The sequence below is a fragment of the Juglans regia genome, chromosome 9 (genome assembly GCF_001411555.2).
Source record: "Juglans regia cultivar Chandler chromosome 9, Walnut 2.0, whole genome shotgun sequence".
NCBI classification, from domain to species: Eukaryota; Viridiplantae; Streptophyta; class Magnoliopsida; order Fagales; family Juglandaceae; genus Juglans; species Juglans regia.
This window is the reverse complement of record NC_049909.1, coordinates 1,188,807-1,211,364: the sequence shown is the minus strand read 5'-3', so window position 1 is coordinate 1,211,364 and position 22,558 is coordinate 1,188,807. Positions and strand designations below refer to the sequence as shown.

Below are 22,558 nucleotides of genomic sequence, written 5' to 3'. Positions count from 1 at the left end.
TTTCAACTTTTTCTCTCTTCTTTCCAAAATCCCAATAAAGCATCTTAACTTAAACTATTTTACTACTATATACAAACTATTTCCCAAATACTATGAGATATTTTTTGGCTTGGTTTGGGTAGCAAGAGTATTTTATCTCATCTCAATATCCAAACACTATATACACAAACATTTTTCAATTTCAAATTTTTAATTTTTTTTATCTAATCATTACCTAATTATTACAACTTTCCCAAACTTCCAAATAAAGCACAAAAAATAATTCAAATTTTTCAAATCCGAAAAAAAAAATATTAAAAAATTATATTATAATAATATTTTAATTTTTTAAATTTTTTTCAAAGCCCCAAAAAACATATAAACTCAACTCATTTTACTACTATTCATAAACTATTTCACTACTATTTATAGATCATCTCTTATCTCATCTAATTATTCAAAACAGGCCTTAGTATCCAAATGAGCCCTAAAGCTACGTTTGAATGCTAGTTTATTTTTATTATGTAAAATTTGGGATGAAATTAATAGAGGTTGGTTTTAAGTAGTTTTGGGGAAACCTTCAAATAGGATTTGGTGAGAATTTATACCCTCCAATAATTATCGGACATGTATACTGTCTATTTTATTTACCATAGAATTGATTTGAGGAAATAAACCTCTCGTACAAAGTTCTCTCTTCTCTCTCTCTCTCTCTCTCTCTCTCTCTTCCCTCAAGTCTGACTCCCCAAAGCTCTCCCTTTCTCGCCCTCAGTCGCTCTCTCTCTCATCTCAAGCTCGTTAGTAGAATGTCTCACCTTTTTCTCGAAACCTTGATCAGTTCTCTGATATCCCTCAGCTTCCTAGAAAGATTTTGTAATAAGAAACAAGTAAATTGCGCAATTTCTAATCTTTGAGGATCAGACTCCTCCAAGAGACATTCTTTATTAAATTTTCTGAATGATTTTACAAACGAAACTTCAATATTTATACTAAAGTGAGAGTCATTATTCTCGTTACAAAGATGACGTCATTCTTGCAATCTACACTGAGCAAGTAAGGCTAAACACATAATCTACTACATTTAATGAACCATGTGCCCATCACGTGCCATTCACTGTTTATTAACCTTCAGTTCCTTCATACCCTTTACGACTCACCACCGTTTACTACTGTGCTGCCCTCAAATTATTGCCACAGTCACTATGTAGCTCATAACAATTCTCCCTCCTTTCAAAAGACCTTGCCCACAAGATCCGTGTAATGCATTCTTAGCTGATCAATAGGAACCCAAGTTGAATCTTCCTTAGGAGCCCCACTCCATTTAATCAACAATTCAATGAGTGGATTGTTATTAAGAGCAGTCATTCTCCACTATAGTATGCTTTCTGGTTCAATCCTGAATTCACAATGGGAATCTAGTAAAGGTGATGTTGGTGAAATACTATGCATTGGCCCAACATGCTTCTTCAATCTGGACACATGAAAAACTGGATGCACAAATGAATTCTTTGGTAATTCCAGTTTATATGCCACTTGCCCTATGCGTTCCATCACTTTAAATGGACCACAGTACCTTGCTGCCAACTTAGGACTAGCAATAGGAGCCAAACTTTACTGTTTATATTTATGTAATTTCAAATAAACCAAATCACCAACTTGAAAATATCTCTAAATATGGTGTTTATCATACTGCTACTTCATATTGGACTGGCAGCCAAAAGGTTTTTCTTCAACAAAACCAAGATCTCCCTAGACTTCAACTCAGAATCCACTACCTCTGTATGTGTTGTGCCTGGTACATACTACAACAATGTAGGAGGTGGAACACTATACAAGACCTCAAATTGGGTGATTTTTGTGGAGGAATTCATGAAGCTCGATCATGTGACTGAGATTCATATGAAGAAAAGTGCCTTGATTTTGAGCAAAAAGCTGCTGCATTAAAGGCTAAGCTGATAGTTTCTAGAGAGGAAGTCATTCGCCTTTCTCCTTAGCTTGCGAAGGTTAGGGATGTTCGTGATTGTGTCTGGGAGTTAAGCTACAAATATAGTATGCAGAGGTTGAGGAGCAACTTACTGAAGAATCCTCATGCATATTTGTGGTCTCTAAACCTGAATTCCATTCGACCGAGTCATGCCTCCTTCTATTTTATAGACTTTGTGGGCTAAGATGTAATGCCCAACATCTTTCCTCCTCTTGCTCATATCCCTTGAATTTATATTCCTTATATTTCGATCATTACTTGAACTGTAACATGGCTATTTTTCAACTGTAATTTGAACCATTTTGTTTTGGATTGAACTTTTGGGACGTTGGTTTAGACTTTAATGCTCGTATGTGTTTGCGGTTGGATACTCATTGTAGAAATGGTGTGGTTCTGTCAATGTTTGGGTTCTTGTTGTGGCCATTAGTGCTTGGGACTTTCTTGTGTTAATGGGCAAGGGTTAATGCACTCAAGGGAGTGTCCTCACCCTTTAGTTGCCATTGGCGAGTGCAAGAGCACTCGGCTTAAGGGGCGAGGGTTGGTGCACTTAAGGGAGTCTCATCACCCTTTAGTCGTCAGGGATGAATGCAAAGGCACTCTAAGGGGGGGGGGGGAAGTTTGATGCACTGAAGGGAGTGTCATCACCCTTTTAGTCGGCAGGGGCAAGTGTAAGGGCACTGGCTTATTGGTTGAGGGTTGGTACACTTAAGAGAGTGTTATCACCCTTTAGTTGCCAGAGACAAGTGTAGGGGCACGCGGCTTAAGGGGCGGTGGTTGATGCACTCAAGGGAGTGTCATCACCCTTTAATCACCAAGGGTGAGTGCAAGGGCACTCAGCTTAAGGGGTGAGGGTTGATGTACTCAAGGGAGCATCATCACCATTTTAGTTGCCAAGGGTGAGTGCAGGGGAACTCGGCTTAAGGCGTGAGGGTTGATGCATTCAAGGAAGTGTCATCATCCTTTAGTCGCTAAGGGCGAGTTTAAGGGCACTCAGCTTAAGGAGCAAGGGTTGATGCACTCAAGGGAGTGCCACCTCCCTTTAGTCACCAGGGGCGAGTGCGACGACACTTGGCTTAAGGGGTGGAGGTTGATGCACTCAAGGGAGTGCCATCACCCTTTAATTTTCAGGGGCGAGTGCAAGGGGCAAGGGTTGATGCACTCAAGAGAGTGTCATCACCCTTTAGTTGCAAGGGGCGAGTGCAAAGGCAATTGGGTTAAGGGGCTAGGATTGATGCACTCAAGAGACTATCATCACCCTTTAGTCGCTAGGGGTGAGTGCAAGGGAACTTAGCTTAAGGGTTGAGGATTGATGCACTCAAGGGAGTGTCATCATCACCCTTTAATTGCAAGTGGTGGGCGCAAGGGTGGCATAAGTGGTGAGGGCTGTTCCACTGAAGGGAGTGTCAACACCCTTTTAGTCGCCAAGGGTGAGTGCAGGGGCACTTCGCTTAAGGCATGAGGGTTGATGCACTCAAGGGAGTGTCATCACCCTTTAGTCGCCAGGGGTGAGTGCAATGGCACTCAGCTTAAGGGGTGAGGGTTGATATTCTCAAGGGAGTGTCATCACCCTTTTAGTCGCTTGGGTGCAGGGACACTCGGCTTAAGGCGTGAGGGTTGATGCAATCAAAGGAATGTCATCACCCATTAGTTGCCAGGGGCGAGTGTAAGGGTACTTAGCTTAAGGAGCAAGGGTTGATGCACTCAAGGAGTGCCATCACCCTTTAGTCACGAGGGGTGAATGCAAGGGAACTCGGCTTAAGGGGTGATGGTAGATGCACTCAAGAGAGTGTCATAACCCTTTAATTGTCAGGGGCGAGTGCATGGGGACTCGGCTTAAGGGTCGAGGGTAGATGCACTCAAGGGAGTGTCATCACCCTTTAATTGTCAGGGGCGAGTGCAAGGGCACTTGGCTTAAGGGTCGAGGATTGAAGCACTTAAGAGATTGTCATCACCCTTTAGTCACTCAGGGTGACTGCAAGGGCACTTGACTTAAGGGTTGAGGATTGATGCACTCAAGGGAGTGTCATGACAAACCGTTCTTTGTATTTTTATTCATTATATATATTCATTGAATAAATTCATTATATATATTCATTGAATAAGTGATGATCCACCGATTCTTACTCAGAGAATTTTGGGACTTATTTTGAAGGTTTTATTGAATCATCGTGGTTGTAGTATGAATCTGAGGTTTTAATCGATTCTATAGGGTCTTAACAAGAGAATTCCTATCAATAATAAAGAAAACAGAAGTAAAGCTGCATTACACACAAATAAAAGAAAAGAAAAAAAAAAATAGGTAAATAGAAGATTCAAGAGGCCTGTAACCATCAACATAAAGACGAATGAGCCAACTTGATAGTTTGGCATTATAACCACAAAGAAGAGCTTTCAGATTGTTATTCTTTCGTATCTTTAGAGAAAGATTGAATCATAGGATTAAAGAAGTTTCAAACTTTTTATTCCACATATCTGTTATAGCCAGTATTTGGGTGTTTCTGTTTGAGCCGTACGAGATGAAATTCTCATATACGGTTCTCAGAGGGGGAGTTCCTTGAGTTTACCTATCTCAATAAAGTCTATGATTGGTTCGAAGAACGTCTTGAGATTCAGGCGATTGCAGATGATATAACTAGTAAATACGTTCCTCCGCATGTCAATATATTTTATTGTTTAGGCGGAATTACGCTTACTTGTTTTTTAGTACAAGTAGCTACGGGATTTGCTATGACTTTTTACTATCGCCCGACCGTTACTGAAGCTTTTGCTTCTGTTCAATATATAATGACTGAAGCTAATTTTGGTTGGTTAATCCGATCAGTTCATCGATGGTCGGCAAGTATGATGGTCCTAATGATGATCCTGCACGTATTTCGTGTGTATCTCACCGGTGGCTTTAAAAAACCTCGTGAATTGACTTGGGTTACAGGTGTGGTTTTGGCTGTATTGACCGCATCTTTTGGTGTGACTGGTTATTCCTTACCTTGGGATCAAATTGGTTATTGGGCAGTAAAAATTGTAACAGGTGTACCGGAAGCTATTCCTGTAATAGGATCGCCTTTGGTAGAGTTATTACGTGGAAGTGCTAGTGTAGGACAATCCACTCTGACTCGTTTTTATAGTTTACACACTTTTGTATTACCTCTGCTTACTGCCGTATTTATGTTAATGCACTTCCCAATGATACGTAAGCAAGGCATTTCTGGTCCTTTATAGAGAATAAAGAATATAATATAGATCATAGATATTTGTAATCAGTCATTTATCACTTCACTCAGGGTAGGAACAATAGGATTTCATTGCTATAAATATGGATTATTGAAAAGAATAAAACATGTATTTGGATATTTCCCTTCAACCCCACAAAATTGTATTATTTCTTTGACACTAATGGTTGAAGTGAATTCTCCGAAGAGAAAATGGATTATGGGAGTGTGTGACTTGAACTATTGATTAGTCCGTGCAGATATATTCCTTATCTGCCACATTTGTTTGAATTCACAACTAAATGTGTCTTTGTTTGCCAGGGGCAAGTCCAAGGGCAATCGGCTTAAGGGTCAAGGATTGATGCACTCAAGATAGTGTCATCACCCTTTAACTACCAGGGGTTGGCACAAGAGCACTTGGCTTAAGGGGCAAGGACTGATCCACTCAAGGGAGTGTCATCACCCTTTAATTTCCAAGGACAAGTGCATGGGCACTCAGCTTAAAGGACAAGGATTGATGCACTCAAGAGGCTGCCATCACCCTTTAATTGCTAGGGGCAAGTACAAGGGCACTCGAGTTAAGGGGTGAGGGTTGATATAGTCAACGTAGGTTTGTCACCCTTTAATTGCTAGGGGAAAGTGCAGGGGCACTTAGCTTAAGGAGCGAGGGTTGATGCACTCAAGGGAGTGTCATCACCTTTTAGTTGCCATGTGTGAATGCATGGGCATCTGACTTAATGGGTGAGGGTCGATGTACTTGAGGGAGTGTCGTCACCCTTTAGTCGCCGAGTGTGGATGCAAGAGCATCATACTTTTGCTCGAATTAGGAGAAAAAAATCCTTGAGTGACAAGGACATGATTTGGAAAGGAGAAAATTTTATTCATAGTGTTGAATTTACATGGATACATGCAAAATATTTCCTTTGGTTCTCGGCGTCCCATGGATGGGGCAGTTCCTTTTCTTCTATGTCTTTGAGGCGATATGATCCCTGCCGATGATTGATGACAACTACGAATGGGCCTTCCCATCGAGGTTCGAGTTTTCATTCTCCCTGTGTCGTCGTCCATGCTTCTTTTAAGACAAAGTCGCCAAGTTTTAAAGATCTAGGCTTGACACTCTTGTTAAAGTAATGCTCTGCTTTCATTTTACTAGCCCCTATTTGCGCTTCAGCTTCTTCCATTCTTTCCACTAGAAATTTTACATGTTTCTCTAGTCTTTTATCATTGGAGTCTTTATTGGAATGCTAAACTCTTGGCATTCCAACTTCTACTAGCACAACTGTCTCGCTTTCATAGGTTAGTGCGAAAGGGGTTTCTCCCGTCGGGGTCTTAACGGTGGTTCGGTATGCCCACAGGACTCTTGTTAGTTCTTCAGCCCAATTTCCTTTCTTATCCCTCAACTTCTTTTTTAAAATCTCAATCAAAGTTTTGTTGGTTGCTTTGACTTGCCCATTAGCTTGGAGATGACTTGGAAGGGAATACTTAAAATTGATTCCACTACTTGCAGTAATGATCTGAATCGAATTGCCACCCTTTTTCTGAAATTATGTTTTGGGATATACCAAATTGGAATATGATAGCTTTCCACAGGAACTTGGTAATGTTGTTTGTTGTGATAGTGGCCAAAGCTTCTGCCTCAACCTACTTAGAGAAGTAATCTTGCTGGTTGGCTACGTGTTGCTTGGGTTCTTTGCTTTTGACGAGTAGGTTGTCTACATAAACCTCCATGCTCCGACATATATGTTTCTTGAACATGTGGTTCACCAATTTTTGATATGTAGCCCCGGCACTCTTCAGCCCGAAGGGCATTACATGATAACAGTATAATTCGCGATCCGTTATTAATGACGTCTTCTCTTGATCATCTGGGTTCATCTGGATTTGGTTATATGATAAGTAGACATCCATGAAACTCATCATGTGATGTTTTTTCATGGAGTCCAATATCAAATAATTGCGAGGCAAAGGGAAGTTTTCCTTTAGACATGTCTTGTTTAGGTCAGTGAAGTCAACACACATTCTCAATTTGTAATTCAATTTTTTCACCAGTACCACATTGTATAACCACTGAGGGTAGTGAGCTTCTCTGATAAGTCTTGAAGCTAGGAGTCATTCTATAACAACTCGCTAGAAATTTAACGGAAGAATTTCTTTAGAGTTTAGGAACCTCGTGAAAATCCTAAAAGTTTTCACGATTCGATTAATTGTATAGATTTTAGTTTGTCAGCATAAACATTTTTACCACTCATTATGGTGCCAAAAATGTGATGTTATTTATTTGAGGTACTTATAAATATTAGTATGAGAAGCGGCCTGTGCCATTAGGCTTAGAGGATTATTTAGTATTTTATGATGCAATAAAACAATTTTTGATTTATGGAATAACACTTGTTCGAAAACGTGTTTTGATTTTTTTTGAGGCGCTTCAAAGTCGAATTTTGATAAAAAAAATTTGCACTATTAGGTTAGTATGATTATTTAGAATTTTATAGTGCAAATTTTATTTTTCACTTTTTCACAGTGAATAGTAGCCTCAGTGTTAGCACCTAGATCAGTGTTTTCAAAATCATAGTGTGGAATGTCCAAATTAGATTAGAGAAGTTTTAGTTGGACACTTGACAAGATCTTAGCCACATTTGGTGAATAGTATTGGCTACTTGGCACCAAAAGGAACAATGAGATGGAAATGTGAAGGAAATCAAGCTTTGTGATCATGCCATTTAAACAAAACCCTATTCCATCCAACCATCCAATTTGTGCCAAACCAATTGGGGTTTCCACCCTAGAGAAGCCCTAAACACTTGGAGTTCAATTGAAATCCCAAAAACTTGGAGAAAACTGAAATTCCAAATGGTTTCCCAAAACCCCAAAGTTTGCCTCCAAACCCTAATTGAACCCGAATTTAGCTTAGTGTTTAATTACTTGATTAAATCTCTTCCACATGTAATTAACCACTTAAATTCATGTTATTATATCCTTATTTATTCTTTTAAGCCTTGGTAATTTTATTGAGCCAAGAAAAACTGGATTATGGCTTGATAGCAACCCAAACCCCATTTAAACCCTAAATGGAAGCCCATTTGATACTGATTAAGGCCTATGAAATTCAGCCACCGAGGCAAGGCTTGTAAAGGAAGTTTCACCTGCCAAGGTTGTCCTTTCACTGCTCAACTTAGCCCCAAATAGTGGTTGATGGGAAGGCCAAAAGCCACCTCACCACCGTTCACACGGAAGGTTTCCTTTTTGAAAACCATGTGCAGTAGCATATGGTATTAACCACGGTTTTTGCTAACACTCTATCACCTAAAGTGTCTTTCACACACCTCCTAACACTCCTCCAGATGCTTAAGTGTTTTCCTTGTCCATTTCCCTTGCATTTGGCCACTTTTCAAGCTTCTTCTTTGGTTGAAAACCAGAGGAGCTCTCGAATAGTTTTACTGGCTTACATTTCTTGACTTTTTTGAAGCTGTTGTAAATGTTTTCTCACAAAGTACCCTTCACATAAGTTTTTCCTATTTGAGTATAGTTTCTTTTGGTCTATTTTTTATTAATATTTATGGTCATTGATGGGTGAAAAGTTTGTTTAAGCATGAAGAGGTCATTCTGGGTTATAAACTAAACAATGTGTGATATTTTGATGATTTTGACCAAGTTATTGACAAGATCTTGGTCTAATTGTTCATGTCCACGTCATGATGCATCCATGCCATTTTATTTTCATGCATGCATATATGTACACTATTGGTAACTTAGTAGCTTAACTTGTTTAGATTTGTAAACAAATCTCACTTAGTAGTCCAAACCCCCACATTGTAGACTGGAAGAAGTTGAGTAGTCCATAGCATGATGGCGACGACGAGTAAGACACCCCACTTAAAAGCACCTTAGGACTTAACCTTAATAACCATGACCCTAGCTAGCTAAGTAGAAATCTTGATCCTTGTGAAAATGAAACTTTATAAGTTGACATAGAAGCTTACACTATTGGGTTGGTTAGAATTATTAGAAATTTCTAGTGCAATTTTTTATTTTAAGAAATAGGTGCGAAGAGGCCAACGGAAGAATGACACATGGCATATGGGAGACTTGCCACCTTGATAGGCTAAGTGACTTGGTTAAAATACTAGTTGGATTTAGAGAAGGCACAATAGTATTTTAATAAGGGCCCTAGCATTGCTAAGATAAAAGGGCTAATGATAGACACTTTAGGGTACGTTTGGATATAGAAACATTCTCATCTCATCTCATCTCATCATTAAAATTTTTCCAAATTCTCGTACAAAATATGATAAACAATTCAACCTCTTCAAATCCCAAAATAATAATAATAACAATTCAACGTTTGGATGTTTCGTAGCCCGAGGACTTCTGCAATAACTAAGCTTACTTCACCTGAAAATAAGGAGAAAGGGCTCCAGTGATGTCCGGGGTCACTCCGAAGCCAAAGTCAGTGGAAGATTCTCTACGAAATACTCTGATGAATAACTAGAACAATCAAAAGTTAAGAGAGAGCTCCCATAGAAGGGATGCTCATTATTTATACCTGTTATGGGTCTTGCCATCGATGGAAATCGTGGCGTGTCAGGGCCTGTTGTCACTCATTTCCTGCTGCCATGGTGTGTCAGCCCAAGGCTGTGGCGGCTGGAGGAGATCATGGTGTGTGAGTCGTACTAAACCTGTCTCACTGTTGAGCGGTCGTGGTGTATTAGGTGTTAGTCGAGCAAGGCCTGTCCTGCCACTTCCTGCTAGAGTTGGATGTCAGGTCGTGGGCGAGCTGTCCTTCGTATGTGGGGTACACCTGCGCTGTTGCATGTCGAGTTTCCTGACACTTGCATTTAAGTGCGGCATCCCTTGTGTCTGACGGATTTGTGACCAAGCTTATTCAGCTGTCTGCGTGCAACTGGGCGTCGAGCTCGACATCCTACGGTAGGTCTCGGTAGACTGTTGAGCCTCGAGACGATCCCATTGGCACATCCAAGCTCGGCACTAAAAGATCATCTCGGATAAGTTTATAGCCATGGGCTCGGCACGTGATTCTTCGGCCCGGACTCTCTTAATTGATGGAAGGGTTTTGCCGTTAGGCCTGGAGTTCCTTGGCTTGGCCCTCCTCGAGCCTGGGCCCTTCTAGGATGGGCCCCTCTCTCAAGCTAATAATATTTTATTCAACTCATCGAAAACCATCTCATCTCATTTCACTATCCAAACCAGACCTAAGACCTTAGGCTCAACTTAGCAGATATAAGACTATTGGGCTAAACTTAGTAAGATCCAAGGCTATAAGCCCACTTGGTGAAATCCAAGACTAAGATCCAACTGAGTGAACTATTGAGGCCATGTAAAGGCCCAATGAGAATCTAGACATGGGGCGCATGGATAAGTCTACTTCTAAGCCCATACAAAAGGGATTAATAGTTGGCCTAATGTGAACTCAACACTTGAAGCCCAAGCCTAGTATTTTATATCACTCTTCCAAATAGGACCCATATACACCATACAATTGGTTTTCTTTCTTCCCAAACCCATTCCACACACCTGTAGGCTTTCCTTTCAAGCATGGTATGGCTTTCAACTTGAGTTATGGTTACTATTCTAAAACCATCATCAGACCCATGAATAGTAGCCCAAGCATTTTGACTTGCATAATTTTCTTCAGATTTTTTGATCTAAAGTTTTTTCTCTTTTACGCTTGTTTTGCATCACCCTTAGACAACCATTGAAGGTTAGAACTAACTCAACCCATGTCCCTTGAAGAAAAGGCATGTCAAATACCAAACAACCCACCAATCGGCACCCTTGGTGCAAAACGGAGCAATCCTTTAAACAAGCCACCAAAACCATACTTATTCCACAAGTTTTTCAAGAGATTCTCCGGACCATTCAACCCTCATTATATCACCTAAGATCATACCTAAGAGGAGGCCAAAAATAGTTCCATGAGCCAAACCAAAATCACAACTATTCACCAAGGAAATGAAGAATGGACCAAACCGTTTACCCTTGCTCTTTCAAAACTTTTCTGCACCTAAATTTGCCACCCCCTTACATCACTACCTCTGCCATTTCACCCTAAGGAAGTGCTTCAAAGCACTCAATTTTATATTTGGCCAACCCCCTTCCATGAGCATCAAAATCGATTGGCAAATGGGATGGTGAAGTAGATCATTTTAACAGAAACCCATGCACCTCCAAACCTTCCTCCATTTTCTGCTCAAACCAAATCACATGACCACCACTCATACTTCATTACGCCTCTGGGAAGGCCACTCAATGGTGGTAATTATGCCAATAAAACTAACCAAGAAGATGGGACAAAAGAAGGATCAAAACTGGATAGCCTTGAAGCCCCAAAACGGTCGGCCATCACTTGATTTCCCATGAAATTTTGTTTCAAATTCTGAAGCCATTTAGCCCCTACACCAATGGTCACCCTCTAGTAGTTGACCATAAGGTAATCAAGTATTTGTAGGCCACTATTCAACTGACCAAAGCCATGATGCATCTGAAAATACACTCAACACTTCCACTGCCCACATCCACCACTCACAACCTTCACCCTTCAGCCAAGTTGTGCCCTTCCTCACCCCTCACCCCTCACCCCTCCATTGAGTTCTATAAATAACCCCCTTCACCCCTCAATTCATCACACAACTTCCTCAAGCTTTCCCTCAGTGTTCTTGAGAGCAATATACTCCTAGTGTGAGAGAAGGGTGAAACTGAGTGGTGTGAGAGTGAGTTGTTCTTGAAGCATCAAAAGCCAGGGTTTCCTGAGTAATCTTACCCTATCTTTTTGTTGGGTGCTAGATTGTCATGTTAGGCTTTGAATTTTGGCATGAGAATGAAGATTTGATTGAGTTATATGAGGTTTAACATGAAAACATGCATTTCGGATCAAATTTGGAGTGTTGCTTGAATAAATTATTTTGGGATAAAATTTTAGCCATGACATGTTTTGATATGATTTTATATTGTTTTACTAATGTCTTGTATGATTGATTGAAGGTTTAAGTTTGAGGAAAACAACTTGTCATGATAGGCTTATAAACCAATATCTTGTGTTGATCATCTAGCATGTTTCGATTTTCACTTGGTTGAAGTTTATCTTGTGAAATCTTGGCTAAGTTTCCAAAGGATGAGTGTTAAACATCTAGAAATGCTTTGTTATCAAGATGAGAGTTAGAGAGCATGATTCATTTAGGCTTTAAAACCCACATTGACAAATAGAAAGCTAGAATCATGCATGCACCCGGTTTGAGGTTTTATGATGATTTGGTGTTAACCAATGCATAAGTGATGGGATAAGCTCGTGTGACCTGAACCTAAGTTATAAACATGTCTCCAAGATTATATTTATGGTTTTCTACTTGGTGAAACTTGATTACTCATGCATCCAAAGAGGTTATAGACTTAAAATCACATAAAGGCCCACAAATGCATGCCTCAGATTGGATGGATTTGGCATAGTAGTTGATTGATACTTGCAAATTCTAAGGTCAGATATAGATTTAGAACATGGAAAATATAAGGTTTGTAAAATTTGGGGCCAAAATGTAAATAGTGAAAGTTTAGGTTCTAAGTCGCCATTTCGGGAAATATAGGGCAGTTTTGTAAATATCATTTTCTTGACCCCTTTTGATTATGAGCATCTTTCTTACTTTTACAATTTCTAACTTAGAATAACTTTTATTACAGCAGCACCAAATTCTTAAGTACTCGAGGAGTTTGTAAGTTAAATTCTAACTTACTCTTAGATAATTTATTTATGATTCTTGTATAAATGCCACATTCATATTAAATTTCGTTTTGCGTATGAAATATCATATGATACGTCATTAAGCATTCAACTACTTGTTTTCAAGATGTGAAGTTCTCACCATTTTAACATTTTACATTAAAATGTGATTTTCACATGAAACTTACTATATATGCATATGTCATGAAATACATTTTTTAAGCATAGCATGAAAATAAATCTTGTCACGACCCCAAACACTAGGATGAGGAATAATCCTAGTGGAATCCCAAATTTCGTAGCAAAGTCGTATATAGGGAGGGGTGTAACCGGTCCGGTCTGGTCCAATTTTGGATAAAATCTAGGACCGAACCGGTATGTACTGGTTTTGTATTTTTCAAAACCGATTACGCACCGGTTACCCTCTTAAACCGATACTTTTGGTTTTACTGATTTCCGGTCCGGTCCGGTTTTTCGGTTTTTTTTAAATGTAAATTTCACAATTTGTCATTAAAAATTTGTTTATAAAAAAAAAATTTGGTTTAAAAAAAACTGTTTTATACTTTTATTAATATATTAGACTATATAATAATATTAATATTAGACTATTGGTATAGTTATAAGTTATATATTAGTATTAGTTATAAACTTTTAGCGATTTAGTATTAACATTTTATGTAATAATTTATAAATTATAATAAGAAATTATTTCATATATGAATATATATGTTATATATAAAATTTCACATAAAAATTTATAATTATACATTATATATAAAACTTATATATATATATTAATATTTAATATATATAAAATATTTTGTATAAAATTTATATATAAAAATATTATTTTTTATTTTTTTTAATCAACGGGTCCGGTCCGGTCCAAAAAATCCCGGAACCGGAACCGAACCGGAATCGGCCGGTTTTTACATTTTAAAAACTGGTTCCGGACCGGACCGGTTCAAAACCGGTAAAACCAGTCCAGTTCGGTCCGGTCCAGTTCGATTTTCCGATTTTTCGGTTTGAGTTTACACCCCTAGTCGTATATGGCACATAATGTTGGTGGATGCGTACGTTATGATGATATGATATGATGATGATATGTTATGATGATGATATGTTATGATAGCAATGCATTGAGTTACAAGTCTGTAAACAACGTAGTTTCAATGTGAGTTGTACCACGATCACCGACAGGTACTCACAGTGCATGTGGGGAGTTGTGACGATACCTAATGTTATATTATGTTAATGATGGCTCAAATAAATAAGAAATGTTATGTTTTTGAAAAAGATGAGATAAGAATATTCTCTGTAAAAAAATGTGCATTAAAGTTTTTTACCTGAAAGATATTGAGGAATATGGATGAGAGACAAATGTGGATTTTTCTGCATATCTAGCATGCATATCATGTTTATTATTAATAATGCATATCTTATCTCTGTACAAGTTGGTTATTTAACTAGCTGAGATTTTAAGGAATCTTACTGTGGTAGTCCCACTATCATTCCCCCTGGAATGGTAGAAGTTATGTTAGGACCAACATACGATGAATAGGATGAACCTTGGCTTTAGATGGTTGAGGATGAACCCGATCTAGAGCAGATGCTGGATTTGAGAGAAATTCTTTTATTGTGAAACTCAGATGTAGTATCTGTAATAAGGAGATTCTATCTCCCACTTTATATCTAAACTTATGCCTTACTATGTGGACCTTTTAAGTAAGACAATATCTATTTATGATTAATTGATCTATTAGGATGTTTAGTTCATTTTGGCATGAAATGTTTTTAAGTCACCATTTTTTCGTTGCGATTATTGCATACTGCTAGTTGCATACCAAGATACATTACATATTAACTGTTTTGAACTGGATATGTAATCATGTGTTGCATATCTCAACGTTCTAAGTCTCAGTTACATCCTAAGCTGGGGTTGGGGGCGTCCCAACGAGGAACTAATAACTTCGGTTATCCACTTTTTGGACGTAATCTTAGATATCATGGCCGACCAATGTGAGCGATTCAACAATTTAGCGCAATAGTTTTATTTTCAAGTCTGTATTTATGGAGTGCTATCTCCAGTATTTATTTTGTTACAATCTTATTGGAAAAGTGTTGTAACCCTTTTGAATATCAATTTATTATGTGAATTTATAAAATATGTTTACGTTTTGGGATATAGTACTTCTAGTACATTTAGTATTGCTAAAAAAAAAATTTATCTGTTGCGAATATTGTATACTGTTAGATACATGTTAGTTGTATTGTATCTTTAACTGTCATAAATAAAGGTATGTAATCTTGTATTCAATATTCCGATACTTCAAACTCCATCGAATCCCATGTGGTGATTGCGGGCATCACAATACCGATTGGTTCTCCATTGGTTTTGGTTGATTCCTATTCACTCCTGCCAGCCTTCGGTTTTCTTTTGGATAAAAATGTCTTTTCGTTCATCTTACGTGGTCGTACTAATAGAATCGCAATGTGTCATCAATCATACAATATATTGTTGGAAAAGTCAGATAGAAAATTATCATTAAATAAAAAGATTATGGCCGTTAGATAAAAAGTAAAACTTTACTATTAGATTTTTAAAACATTTGGCTGTTGGAAAATTAGAATAACTAATTCAATTCGGGATGCATTTTATATAGCTATATTTGGCTAGAGTTTTGCCTAATCCAATGGCAATACCCCAGGCAATGGCTGCCTAAGCAACTTAAGAATACAATAAATATTAATATTAATAATTTCTTCGAGATAAATTACAGAAAAAAGGAGTAGATAGTATATTTTATTTTAATGCAATAAAGTTATATAGAGTTTATTTTTTGTTGAGAAAGGCATATTTCCATTAACTTGCTTTGGTATCGTATTCATACCGTCGTATTCTATCATCTTAATATTTTGAAATTATATACATATATATATATATTAAAAAGAGAATGTAAGTACCCAATATTAATATATATATATATATATATTTATATAATATTCAAACCAGGTAAAATATCTCTGTTCCGGATTTTCTCATTCTGATCTATATATAATATTTTATATACTCATTAGTCATTATTGTTAGAATAATCCTTCAATATAGTTAATGCAACAAATCAATCTTAAAAATCATCACTAACCAACACAATCAAACAAACGTGACATAATAAGTAACACCCAAAAAACTGAAATTAACAATAAATTGGAGGTCTGCACCCATATTTGCACATCCTCTTGTCCTTCTAAAATTCTAACAAACCAACCATATTAAATGTTCACTTATAAAAGAAGGAATGAAGTGAACTTGTGACTCTAATTGAGATGCCACATATATACCCAAATTGTGTTACTAAACACAATTAAGTAAAAAACAAATATTCATACTGTTATCACATCCTGCTTAGAGAATTGTAGGATAAGAACTTGGATCAATAAGAATGCTTACTTGTAATAAATACTATAGAAGTATGCATAAATTATAAGGGTAGCTTTCTTATCCTATTTTAGCATCAGATCTCTAAAACTCAAGTATGCACTAATACTGCTATCTTGTATTGTTGTTGCAGTATTTATTGTAAGCATCTAGAAATATATCATATTATACTTGCATTAATCACAGCAGATTAAACCTTGTACATCATGAATGAGAGAATAGATATACCAGTTGTGCTCGATCAATATTTCGAACATCACAGCTAGCCTTATGCCATCAGTGGGTTAATTTTCAGATTCTGCAAATGACATAGTCCAGATTTATTGGTGTCAGCTACTGCCTATTTGCACAAAAATGAGATGCAAAATTATTTGGTTAACTAAGAAATTACATAGGTTCATCTATAACGAAACAGTAGCATGTTAATTCAATGTGTTAAATTGTCAAATAAACAGTACAATTCTAGCATCAATGCACACCATCATCAGACAAACTCCCACTGTTCGACAGAAGGTCTTCACTACTACTGGTTTCCACATCATCATTTTCATCCTCTTCATCATCGGGAAGGGTTATCGCATCTTGCAATGGTGTCAAGTTAGGAACATGGCTTGGTTCTACGTCAGATCTATGCAAGGGATTCCGCGTGCCATTTTCAGTATTTCCGGGTACAACTTCTACGTAAGAGGGGTCGTTCTCTTGGAAAGCAGCAAAATTGGAATTTTCCTCCTCATCGTCGTCATCATTGACCAATGGTATAATTGGAACATCATACATGTTTCTGTTGTTCACCTTTTGCACGACAGACCAATTACCACTCAAGCTAATGTCTTTAAGGTAAAACACTTGGGAGGCTTGACAAGCGAGGGCGAATGGCTCATCCTTATAACATTTGCGAGAAGTGTTGACACTAATTAGGTGGTCCCCAACACGTATTCCTCTCCTCCTATCATTGATATCAAACCAGTCACATCTAAATAAATATACATGACGCCAACCCATGTAACGTAATTGCAATATGTCGATCAATACACCGTAGAAATCAACAGGCATTGATAGGTGTTCCCCTTTAACAACCACTCAACTATTCTGGGTTTTGCGATATTGTCCACGTAGCACAGTGTGGAATCTGATACCATTCATTACGCAAGCAGAATATGAAGCAACCCATGGATCTGGTCCACAAGCAAGTGCATATACGGATTCAGAGACGTCATCAGGATTAGCTTCACGTAGTTCTTGAATCTATAGATAATGGTGTACAAAATGTTAGATATACTCAGTCAAAGAAATTGATAGTTAGTAATGTGAGAGTTGATTTTAGAGGTAACCTACATGTGTACGGAACCAACTTGGAAAGCCAATTTCATGTCTACGCTCTACATTATCAAGGGAAATTTCTTTAATCTTCGTATAGTGCTCACTGCAAATACATAGTTAAGAATTATCATGGGCCATGAATATAGACCTTCAAATATATATATATATATATATATATATAAGGTAGAAGTACATCGAAACAACCAAATACTTACTCTATGTACTGACCAATCTCTGGACAATTATTAAGCACGTACCACCTTGCCTTTGCAATGAGAGTTTGATCCATTCGATTGGAGGTAGGCGAACCCAAAGGGCGTACCTTTTGTGAGAAAATAGGCAAATTGTCAGATTCTGTACCCTTATCTATATCTCTATTTCGTTCCTCCCGGTTATATATGGTCTCAACATCATGGATGTACAATGAGCAAAAAGTCAAGCATTCAACATGAACATATGCTTGAGCAATTGAACCTTCCGGACGAGCCTTATTTCTGACATAACGCTTGAATTTTCCCAAATATCTCTCAAAAGGATACATCCACCTATATTGAACTGGCCCTGCAAGGTATGCCTCGCGAGGTAAATGAATGGCGAGGTGTACCATGATATCAAAGAAAGCAGGTGGGAAAATCATCTCAAGCTTGCAGAGGATAACTGCAATGTCGGATTGTAGTCGCTTCAATATTTCTAATGTCAACGTCCGTGAGCACAAAGCCTTGAAAAATGAACTAAACTCAGTCAATGCAAGACGTATATCGGATGGTAAAAACCCACTAATTGCAACTGGAAGTAATCTTTGCATGAACACGTGGCAATCGTGACTTTTCATTCCTGATATCTTTCCATCAGCAACTGAAACACATCTGGAGATGTTCGAGGCAAAACCATCTGGAAATTTAACAGATGCAAGCCATTCACAAAAACGTCTCCTCTCTGCTAAATCTAGGGTGTAGGAGCCAAGCATCATTTGGTACCCATTTGCTGAAGGTTGTAAATGTAATTCCTTCCTTGACCCAAGCTCCATCAAGTCCCTACGTGCATTAGCAGTGTCTTTCGTTTTTCCTTCAATACCCATCAATGTTCCTAGGACATTGTCGCAAATGTTTTTTTCAATGTGCATGACATCAAGATTATGTCTTAACGACAACATTGACCAATAAGGTAAATTGAAGAATATACTTTTTTTAGTCCAGTTCAATTCATCTAGTCTGCGTTTTCTCTTTCGAGAGCCTTTGCCAAATTCTACATTACGAACATGCTCTAGTTGATGAAGTAGATCATGTCCCATGAGCTCTAGAGGTGGCAAGCGATGATCCTCACTTCCATTGAATGCAGCTTTTTTCTTTCTCCAAGTGTGGGTTGATGGCAAGAAGCGACGATGATCCATATAACAATGTTTTCTCCCATGTTTCAACCACATGGAATCTGTATCTTCATTACATAATGGGCAAGCCATCTTTCCTTTTGTACTCCATCCCGAAAGATTGGCATATGCAGGAAAATCATTAATAGTCCACAATAGTGCAGCATGTAACTGAAAATTTTCAGACTTTGATGCATCATAGGTATCTATGCCGTTCGCCCATAAATCTTTTAATTCATTCACTAAAGGCTGTAAATAAACGTCGATGTCGTTTCCTGGTGCTTTGGGACCAGGAATGAGCAATGAGAGTATTAAATACGGATCTTTCATGCATAACCAAGGGGGCAAGTTGTATGGTACGAGTATCACAGGCCATATGCTATAAGGTTTACTGTTATTATTGAACGGGTTGAACCCATCACTAGCTAGCCCCAATCTGACATTGCGAGCATCTTCTGCAAACCAACTGTGGTCTTTATCAAATTGTCTCCACTCTTTAGAATCAGTAGGATGTCTTAAAGTACTATGGTCATCAACTCTTTGTTCTCTATGCCATTTCATGGATTTTGCTATATTCTTTGACATAAATAGTCTTTGTAACCGAGGTGTCAGAGGAAAGTATCGCAATACCTTTTGGGGAATCTTCCCCTTTTTCCCTCTATTCGATACCCACCTCGACTCCTTGCATTTAGAACAAACTTCTTTGTTGGCATCGTCATTCCAAAATAGCATTCAGTCATTTGGGCAGGCGTCTATTTTCACATAACTAAAACCCAACCCATGCTCTAAGCGTCGGGCCTCATGGTATGAGTTAGGCAACTGAATATCTGGAAAAGCTGCTTTTAACAAGTCTAAAACCATGTTAAATGACTTGATAGTCCACCCACCAATTGTTTTTATATGAAGTAGCTTAACTATAAATGAAAGCTTAGAGAACTTTGCACAACCAGGATAAAGTGGGAGTCTCACATCCTCTAACAATTGCCGGAAATTCTTCGATTGCCTCTCACTCATGGTGGGCTCGGAAGTAGTACCATGTTCCGGGAAGTCATGGTCCATGAATGTTCCAGCCCGAATGTCCTCTATCATCTCATCCATATCATCAACATAATTCTGACTTTGATTATTAGTATCGTCATCATCATCTGACGAATTAGCACTCCAACTTTCACCCTCCCCATGAAAAATCCAATGTGTATAACTTGGGTCAATACCTATCGTGAATAGATGATCTTCGACTTCATTTATTGGTAGGAAAATGTTATTACAACATCTCTTGCATGGACACCTGAAGGTAGTGCTTCCAGGTGCATGGGCTTTTGCCATTGTGAGGAGTTGATTAATCCCAGCACCATATTCTCGTGATGTAAACCTGTTTGGCACATGCATCCAATTCTTGTCCATTTGCCAGGATTGATATGAGGATATTTCTTCACTTTTACCACAATAGTGAAGTAAGGCCACTTCAATAAAAAGGATTTAATTAATGGTTATCATAATAAGGAAATGGTGTTCTACACTCTTGACAAAACTACATAAACGTACATAATTGCATATCTTAACAGTGAAAGATTACATATAAAGATAGTGACTTAGTAAGGGTACAGAATTTAGCATGTAATTGTTGAGATTTAGGCATCATGCGTAAATGTTCAGATTTAAGAGATTCACATTAGATCACTCTCATTGGCTCCGGCAAAGTTTTAGACAAAGTTTGGTTAATATGCCAATTTTAGCCTTATGCCTAATTGGATGCAAACTTGGACTTCACATTAGATTAGTTATTTTACTATCTATATTAATATGGGTAATAATTATTTTATTTCAATGCATGCATATAGTTTTTAATGCATTATTAATTATTTTGAAAATACTTTTTATTTGCAATACATAATTTCCATCAATGTCTATATAAAAAACTCTATCAACCTAAATTAACTTCATAATCTGTCAAATAGAATTAGTTAAAGGTTTTAAATCTGTCCTGAATTAGTTAAAGGTTGGTGGTGGGAGTCTTTGTGCTTTTGTGGCCTAAATCTATCCTGAATTAGTTGCTGATTTTTCTGTCCAAAGTTTTAATCTGTCCTGAATTAGTTAAAGGGTTTTCTACCATAAACCAGTACCAACACCAAAGTTTGTAGTCATGAATAAGTAAATTTAGTAAATGAAATAGCCTTTCAAAAAATCTGTTGCTACCATGATCAAACAATTTTTTGCCTCTAGAGTTATGCATAACGTCAGTTATGATGTTTTAAGAAAAAAAATCATTACTGTTAAGATGCAGGGGATTGTTCAAATTTTTGTGATAAAATACAATTGGCACATGCAGGTACTAAATGCATGCAGTAGCATAATATAGGTTGTCTATTTGACTAAAAACATAATGATTACTTGGACAAAAAGAAGTAGCAAATAATAGAATCTTGGGAGTTATCAAATATATTAAATTTCCTACACTACCCAATGTTTTAGACCCATAGCACAACGTATGCTAGATATGTTAGAGACTTGACAAAAGGATAGACTCTATGGGAATTTACTCAAACAACTGGCATGCGTGAAATCCAAGAACAAATGAAAATATTCAAGTATTCAAAGCTTATACATGATGAGCTATTGAGTAAAAAATATCCAGCTGAAACAAACAAAATGATATGATAATTTATTGGGATACAATACAATAAACAATATGCAAGCATGTTCTGCGCAGAACATTCAAACAAGTCATGACAGAGATAATCATATATGACAGTATACTCGAATTCAAGTAACCCAACAAAGATGAGACCCATCGAAATACAAATAAAATGAAGATTTTATTCTCTTGCAGTGGCTAAGAATTCATTATGCTAAAATGAATAAATTAGAAGCAGCAAATTGTTAAGTACCTGAAAACGAGAGAAGAGTGGGCAATGGGCAATGGGCAATGGGCAATGGGCAGTGGGCAGTGGGCAATGGGCAGTGGCTAATAGAAAACACGTTGCGGCGGCAACACCTCAACAGAGACGAGAGAAGAGTGGTCTGGGCAGGTTTGCAGCGGCAACACCACAATAGAGATGCGAGAAGATGGTCTAGGCAAGTTTGCGGCGACAACACCTCAACAGAGACGAGAGAGATGGTTTGCAGACCAGCTGGTAGGTTCGGAATTTAGGGGAAAAAATTTCGCTGGGACTTACAATTTTGGGGTCGTTGGTGTGTTGGGAAATATATCATTTACGAAGACATGATTTATTGCAAAACTAGTATTTGTCACTGCTAAAGGGTTCAGTTTGCAGCCACAGTTTGCGTAGTCAAAGTTTCCCCGTATTTATTATTTTTAACAACGAGAAGAAAAACCGTCGCTGATAGTTAGTAATATTTTCAGCCTTTTCTTTTTTTTTGCGGCAGCACGTTATTGACGCAAAATATTTTTAACAGCAGGAAATCAACGCCGATCAAATAAAAACGTTCATTTGCTGCGAACTCAAATGGGGCGACTAAAACTCGCCACAAAAAAGTTTATTTTTTCTCGCAACTCAGTAACACGCTGACTGGA

The 22,558-nt window shown here is 37.8% G+C and overlaps 1 protein-coding gene across 1 annotated transcript; it reads right to left on the bottom strand.

Moving 5' to 3' along the window:
* Window positions 1-17,417: 17,417 nt before the first annotated feature.
* On the bottom strand, window positions 17,418-19,755 carry LOC109003034. Its single transcript, XM_035694130.1, has 3 exons — window positions 17,873-19,755; window positions 17,673-17,760; window positions 17,418-17,582 (listed from the first exon to the last, which is right to left on the bottom strand). The coding sequence occupies exons 1-3, from the start codon at window positions 19,753-19,755 to the stop codon at window positions 17,418-17,420; spliced, it is 2,136 nt and encodes a 711-aa protein (XP_035550023.1).
* Window positions 19,756-22,558: the final 2,803 nt, after the last annotated feature.